This window comes from Triticum urartu, chromosome 1 (assembly GCF_003073215.2).
Source record: "Triticum urartu cultivar G1812 chromosome 1, Tu2.1, whole genome shotgun sequence".
NCBI lineage: Eukaryota > Viridiplantae > Streptophyta > Magnoliopsida > Poales > Poaceae > Triticum > Triticum urartu.
Window position 1 is genome coordinate 303069270 of NC_053022.1, and position 7673 is coordinate 303076942.

Below are 7673 nucleotides of genomic sequence, written 5' to 3' on the forward strand. Positions count from 1 at the left end.
CGATAGAACTTGAGGGAATATTTGTTCTACCTTTAGCTCCTCGTTGGGTTCGACACTCTTACTTATCAAAAATTGTTGCGATCCCCTATACTTGTGGGTTATCAGGGGCTTGCCTGATTGCTCTGCGGACAGAAACGGACCCTCGAAGGTGAAGTAGTCGATCAGTGGTTCAACCGCGGTCTCGGGGTCTACCGAAAAGAAGTAACGGAGGGGAATACAATAAATAATAAAGCAATCAAAGTATCACAAAGCATAACATGACAATACGCGGTGCTAGATGTGACCTAACGCTGTACTAGGTGATACCGGCAAGGGGGGAAACATCCGGAAAAGTATCCCCGGTGTTTCGCGTTTTTGGACAGATGAACTGGAGGGAGGAAGTTGTGTGTTCGCTATGCTAGGGATGTGTGGCGGACGAACGGGCTGCGTATTCGGATTCGTCATATTTTTCTGATCATTTTTTATATATAAATTATTTTCATCCGAGTTATGGATTATTTTATATATTTTTTCAAAGTTCTAAACAATTTCTGAAATTGTTATAAATTCGAATTAAAACAAAATATTCTTCTGTCACCTAGTGTCAGTCCAGCCAGAGTGTATGACCGTAGGCCGGATGGGTGTTGAGTCAGCAAGGTCAACATTCAACATTAACTGGGTTGACTGGTCAAAACTAGACAGTGAGGCCCATGTGTCATAGTGCCATTTGTTTGGCAGATTGCTTAAAATAAACTAATTACTTGTGTGCGTGGGTGGGGGTGTTAGCACTAGTTATAGTTAGTGCCTAACTAAAAGGGGTCGGCCTACACTCACACACCCAGCACGCACACCTACCCCACACACACAGAGAACGCACACCTACCACACATACACACACATCACACACACCTAGCTCACGGCCATGCTATGGCCAGCATCAGCAGCGACAGGGAGCAGCATCAGACCAACGGCAGCACTGGTAGTAAGCAGCAGCAAATAGCGGTAGCAGAAGTGTAGAGCAGCAGCGGAGCATCGGCAGCAGGCACCGGCGGCAAGCGGCTAGCAGCAGGAACGGCGGCCGGTGCCCAACACGAAGCAGCAGCGGCAGCAAGAGTACCATCAAAGCAGCAGTAGTACAGAGTACCAGCGGCACAACAGCAGCGCAGCTAGCGATGGTAGCGGGCGGCTGCGGGCGCTCGCGTTCGAGGGGAGTAGGGCGCGGCGGCAGCGGCCGGTGCCGGAGTGAGCTACGGGCGGCTAAACGGAGTGGCGTGAGCTCCTATAAAACCAGTGTGATGCGCTGCATCCCACCACGCCACGGGTGTGAGTTGAGGCGAACCAAAACGACGACTTGCCGCGGCGGTGACGGCCGGTGTTAACCAGAATCAAAGCTAGGGGACGCGAGGAAGAGAGGAAGGAGGTCATATAGGACCGGGAGCTCACTCGGAGCTCGAGGAGGTCTCGTGGAGGCCGAGGATGCATCATCGGTCGCGGATCGAACAACGGACGGTGGCGGCACCGAGGTTGAAGACGACCTCGATCCCATCGTTGTGAGGCTTCCCGGCGTCGAGTTGGTGTTGTAGACGGCGTAGGAGATGACGTTGGTCCCCCGGGACATGGTGGTGCATCGCGGGGGAGGCGGTGACCGTGTGAGCGACGACGGCGCGTCCATGGTGTTTCGGGCATGAAGAAAACAGGGGGGGCGAGCATGGGAGGGGAAGAAACAGGCCTAGGGTTCGGGGAGTGTAAGTGCATCTAGTGCCACCCCTAATTGGTTTTGGAGTATTGACGACAAACCTAGTTGAGGGACTAATGTGTTTGTGAGAATTGCAGGAAAACACAGGTAGAAGTCCCTCATTGATTCGGTTTTACTACCAGAGATGACCCCTAAAAATGTACGAAGACATTGAAGACAATGGTGGCTTATGAAGATATTCATATTGAAGACAATGACATGAGAAGACTCCCTATGAAGCTTATGGAACTCGAAGACTTAGATCCTTCGTAGTTTCATTTCATTTATGTTGTGTCGTAGGAACCATCGTACTGTTAAGTGGGGTCCAAGAGAACCAGTCAGAATGACTGAAGTGATGCCTAATTCAAATCCTATGTCTTCGAGCGAAGCCTATGAGAGAAAATCTTGTCCAGAGTCGGACAAGTCAGCTTTACTTGTAGGCCAAGTATAGTTGCCTTGTGAGTTCAAAATTCGACCGTTGGTACACGTGTCAGTTCCTTAGTGACCCAGGGTCATTTCGGACAAATCAGGTCGGGTTGCCAAGTGGCTATAAATAGCCCACCCCCACAACCATAAACGGTTGGCTGCTCAGATTTCAATGCACGGCTTTTGTCGTTTGAGAGCAACCCACCTCGAAGCCTTTGAAAGAAAAATTCCTAGTGAGGAGAAAAGCCCTAACCACCCAGAGCCAAAGTAAATTGGGCATCACTTAAGTCTTCGTGTCTGTGTGATCTGAAGACTTATTACACTTGAGGACTGTGCATCCTCCAGACGGTTAGGCGTCGCGTTCAGAGCATCCAAGAGAAATTGTGGATTTCCAGTGAACGAAGTCTGTGAAGGTTTGGGAGTCTACCTCGAAGACTTACCAGAGTGATTGGGCGAGGTCTGTGTGACCTTAGCTCAAGGAGAAAACGGTGAGGACTGGGTGTCTTGGACTAAGTGTCCTTGACTGGGTGTCCGGGACTGTGTGTCCTTTGGTTTAAATACCTATCCGCTCCAACCAGACGTACAGTTGTCACAGCAACTAGAACTGGTCCAACAAATCATTGTCTTCAACGTGTCACTGGTTTCATCTTCACTTCCTTTTACTTACAGTTATTCATTGTGAAGCCATTGCATGCTTGCTTTATCTTTTGTCTTCACAACATGAATATATGATCTGTTTGGCTTCATAACTTCTTCCTACCTGATCCTTATTACACTGAAGCTGTTTGTCACCGCGCTTTCACTCTATTGAATACATGACCATGACTGGCCTAGTGTAATCTAACTTCCGCTGCATAGTAATAGGCATAATCTTCACTGTCTGTCTTCATAACTCTCACGTTTTGAAGACTTTCATAAAAATCGCCTATTCACCCCCCCCCTCTAGTCGATATAACGCACTTTCAGGGAGGAGTGGTGTGCTCCTATAGATGGCAGTTGGGGCGGTGATGACCGTACACTAATCATACACGCAAATGTGTACGATCAAGATCAAGTACTCACGGGAAGATATCACAACACAACTCTAGACACAAATTAAAAATAATACAAGCTTTATATTACAAGCGAGGGGCCTCGAGGGCTCGAATACATAGCTTGAATAGAAAGAGTCAGCGGAAGCAACAATATCTGAGTACAGACATAAGTTAAACAAGTTTGCCTTAAGAAGGCTAGCACAAAAGTAGCAACGATCGAAAAGGCGAGGCCTCCTGCCTGGGACCTCCTAACTACTCCTCGAAGCCGAACTCCACGTAGAAACATCCTCGAGATCCTCTGGCTCCTGGACTCCATCATATGATCACAATAACCGGGAAAAGGGGAAAAGAAGTAGCAAAGAAACCGTGAGTACTCATCCAAAGAACTCGCAAGCAAGGATCTACACTACATATGCAATGGTATCAATGAAATGGGTAGTATCTGTGGACTGAACTGCGGAATGCCAGAATAAGAGGAGGATAGCTAGTCCTATCGAAGACTACGCTTCTGGCAACCTCCATCTTGAAGCATATAGGAGAGAGTAGATGGTAAGTTCACCAAGTAGCATCGTATAGCATAATCCTACCCGGCGATCCTCCCCTCGTCGCCCTGTGAGAGAGCGATCACCGGGTTGTAACTGGCACTTGAAAGGGTGTATTTTATTAAGTATCTGTTTCTAGTTGTCATAAGGTCAAGGTACAACTCCGGGTCGTCCTTTTACCGAGGGATACGGCTATTCGAATAGATAAACTTCCCTGTAGGGGTGCACCACATTTCCCAACATGCTCGATCCCGTTTGGCCGGACACACTTTCCTGGGTCATGCCCGGCCTCGGAAGATCAACACGTCGCAGCCCCATCTAGGCACAATAGAGAGGTCAGCACGCCGGTCTAAATCCTATGCGCGCAGGGGTCTAGACGCATCGCCCATTGCACACCTGCACGTTGCGAGGGCGGCCAGTAAGCAGACCTATTAACCTCCATTTCCAAGGAAGTTGCGTTACGCGGTCCAACCCGACGTGCGCCGCTCAGTCGCTGACGTCACGAAGGCTTCGGCTGATACCATGACGTCGAGTGCCCATAACTGTTCCCGCGTAGTTGGTTAGTGCGTATAGGCCAGTGGCCAGACTCAGATCAAATACCAACATCTCGTTAAGCATGTTAATTGATGTAACCGCGGACGCCGACCAGGGCCAGGCCCACCTCTCTCCTAGGTGGTCTCAACCTGCCCTGTCGCTCCGCCACAAAGTAACAGTCGGGGGCCGTCGGGAACCCTAGGCCCACCTCTACCAGGATGGAACCACCTGTCCTTTCAGCCCCCTCATCAGAATCACTGGCGGGTACTCTACGTGCCGACCTGACTTTAGTCACCACATGTATCATATAATAAGTATGTAAGTATATACCCGTGTTCACTTCCCGACTGATCACGGCCCGATAGTATAGCATAGCAGACGGACAAGAGTGTAGGGCCACTGATGTAATACTAGCAACCTATACTAAGCATTAGGATAACAGGTAAAGATATCAACAATTGTAGCAACAATGACAGGCTATGCAACAGAATAGGAGCTATCAAATCAACAACAGTAGCAAACCTAAGGCAAGAATAAGAGAGAACAGAGTGGGCGATATCTGGTTGATCAAGGGGGGCTTGCCTGGTTGCTCTGTAGACAGAAACGGACCCTCGAAGGTGAAGTAGTCGATCAGTGGTTCAACCGCGGTCTCGGGTCTACCAGAAAGAAGTAACGGAGGGGGAATACAATAAATAACAGAGCAATCAAAGTATCACAAAGCATAACATGACAATATGCGGTGCTAGATGTGACCTAACGCAGTACTAGGTGATACCGGCAAGGGGGGAAACATCCGGAAAAGTATCCCCGGTGTTTCGCGTTTTCGGACAAATGAACCGGAGGGAGAAAATTACGTGTTCGCTATGCTAGAGATGTGTGGCAGACGAACGGGCTGCGTATTCGGATTCTCATATTTTTCTGATCATTTTTCATGTATAAATTAGTTTCATGCGAGTTACGGATTATTTTATACAATTTTTCAAAGTTCTAAACAATTTCTGACATTGTTATAAATTCGAATTAAAACAGAATATTCTTCTGTCACCTAGTGTCAGTCCAGCCAGAGTGTATGACAGTGGGCTGGATGGGTGCTGAGTCAGCAAGGTCAATATTCAACATTAACTGGGTTGACTGGTCAAAACTAGACAGTGAGGCCCATGTGTCATAGGGCCATTTGTTTGGCAGATTGCTTAAAATAAACTAATTACTTGTGTGCGTGGGTGGGGGTGTTAGCACTAGTTATAGTTAGTGCCTAACTAAAAGGGGCCGGCCTACACTCACACACCCAGCACGCACATCTACCCCACACACACAGAGAACGCACACCTACCACAGATACACACACATCACACACACCTAGCTCACGGCCATGCTATGGCCAGCATCAGCAGCGGCAGGGAGCGGCTCAGACCAACGGCAGCACTGGTAGTAAGCAGCAGCAAACAGCGGTAGCAGAAGTGTAGAGCAGCAGCGGAGCATCAGTAGCAGGCGCCAGCGGCACCGGCGGCAAGCAGCTAGCAGCAGGAACGGCGGCCGGTGCCCAGCACGAAGCAGCAGCAGCGGCAAGAGTACCAGCAAAGCAGCAGTAGTACAGAGTACCAGCGGCACAACAGTAGCGCAGCTAGCGATGGTAGCGGGCGGCTGCGGGCGCTCGCGTTCGAGGGGAGTAGGGCGCGACGACAGCGGCGGATGCCGGAGTGAGCTACGGGCGGCTAAACGGAGCGGCGTGAGCTCCTATAAAACCAGTGTGATGCGCTGCATCCAACCACGCCACGGGTGTGAGTTGAGGCGAACCAAAACGACGGCTACGACGACTTGCCGTGGCGGTGACGGCCGGTGTTAACCGGAATCGAAGCTAGGGGATGCGAGGAAGAGAGGAAGGAGGTCATATAGGACCGGGAGCTCACTGCGGAGCTCGAGGAGGTCTCGTGGAGGCCGGGGATGCATCATCGGTCGCGGATCGAACGACGGACGGTGGCGGCACCGAGGTTGAAGACGACCTCGATCCCATCGTTGTGAGGCTCCCCGGCGTCGAGTTGGTGTTGTGGACGGCGTAGGAGATGACGTTGGTCCCCCGGGACATGGTGGTGCAGCGCGGGGGAGGCGGTGGCCGTGTGAGCGACGGCGGCGCGTCCATGGTGTTTCGGGCATGAAGAAAACAGGGGGGCGAGCATGGGAGGGGAAGAAACGGGCCTAGTGTTCAGGGAGGATTTGCGTGCTCATATAGACGGCAGTTGGGGCGCCGATGGCCAGCACGTGGCCATGGCCGGCGGGATGGCCGCCACGGCTCGTGTGCCTCCTGTAGCAGAAGGTGGAAGGAGAGGTGGAGGTGGGCTAGGCCGATTACTTTTACTAGATGGGCCAAAGCTCAGAGTATAATAGGTTCCTTTTCTTTTTCTGGCTTTATTTTTCTGTTTCTTCAAATTATTTTCTGTTTTGCGTTAAGTAGAGCCAACAAATGACTTTCGTAAAATATAGGACTTGATACATAAATACTAAACTGTGTAATGGGCTAGTACAACCAGTTCCAAATATTTTTGATTAGTTTAAATATATTTGTTTATTTTCAAATGGTTAATTTAAATGTTGTTGGCACTGTTTTGATACTTTAATGTATTTTGATACTTTCAAATATGTCGGTTAATGCATGAAATTTAGTTAGCGAATATTTGCAACCTAACGAACATTTTAGTTTCCATGTTTGAAGAAATATTATGTATGACTTTAATTTAAACTTTGGATTTGAACTCGGATTGGATCGAAGTGAGGTTTAGCAAAATTAATTATGTTGACATGGCACCATTAGAGTGTGACTACTGTAGATGAGTACCAGGGTGTTACACCAGTGGCATGTATCGTCCTCGCATTTACCTAAACTAGTTGATTTTCATGCGTAATCTATCTATGGATACCACTTGCTTGATTGTCACCCACCATGGGAGCCGCACGCCGATCGTCTTTCTTCAGGATCCTTCGCATAAGAAGGCTAGGCACGGCGTCTGTGCTCGGGCCTGTTCCTGTAGCATCGATAAATCCAACGACTGAGCTCTGTCTGGCGGGCCGGCCCCGTTCATGTCACCTCCTCGGGTCGTTGGTGCTTGGCCTTCTCGTACGATAGCCTCAGGAAATTCATTCGGCGCAGGTTGTCTAACCATCCCGCAGGAACGCCACAACCATCAAGAAAAAACACCACGCGCAACCCGCCTTGAGGTAGGGCCTCGTGAGTCCCGCGCTGGCTCACGAGTGCCCAGACACACCTCGTCTAGCCCCGCTGTGCAAGCCACGTGTCAGGGCGGGGTTGTACACGCCCCGGGGGCTCTCCGCAGTAGGGAGTCCCCTCCCATGTACCAGTGGAAGCACCATGCTCCACACTGGTAGTCGACACAGCCGAGGAGCGGCTATGCCTGTGCAAGTACGGAAGTG

General features: G+C 50.0%; 1 protein-coding gene across 1 annotated transcript; it reads right to left on the reverse strand.

Moving 5' to 3' along the window:
- Positions 1–3315: 3315 nt before the first annotated feature.
- On the reverse strand, positions 3316–6758 carry LOC125532778. Its single transcript, XM_048696696.1, has 3 exons — positions 6158–6758; positions 4833–4906; positions 3316–3479 (listed from the first exon to the last, which is right to left on the reverse strand). Exons 1-3 carry the CDS (start codon positions 6385–6387, stop codon positions 3427–3429), a joined length of 357 nt encoding a protein of 118 aa, XP_048552653.1. The 5' UTR covers positions 6388–6758; the 3' UTR covers positions 3316–3426.
- Between the last annotated feature and the right edge of the window lie 915 nt (positions 6759–7673).

Bases quoted from the DNA above. Each gene is read 5' to 3' on its own strand.
- LOC125532778 (XM_048696696.1), bottom strand. From the start codon at position 6,387: ATGGACGCGCCGCCGTCGCTCACACGGCCACCGCCTCCCCCGCGCTGC. The intron at 4,907-6,157 runs GTGAGCTCCCGG...TCTTTCTGGTAG, and splicing joins AGACCTCCTCGAGCTCCGCA to ACCCGAGACCGCGGTTGAAC. The intron at 3,480-4,832 runs GCAAGCCCCCCT...GATGGAGTCCAG, and splicing joins TCTGTCTACAGAGCAACCAG to GAGCCAGAGGATCTCGAGGA.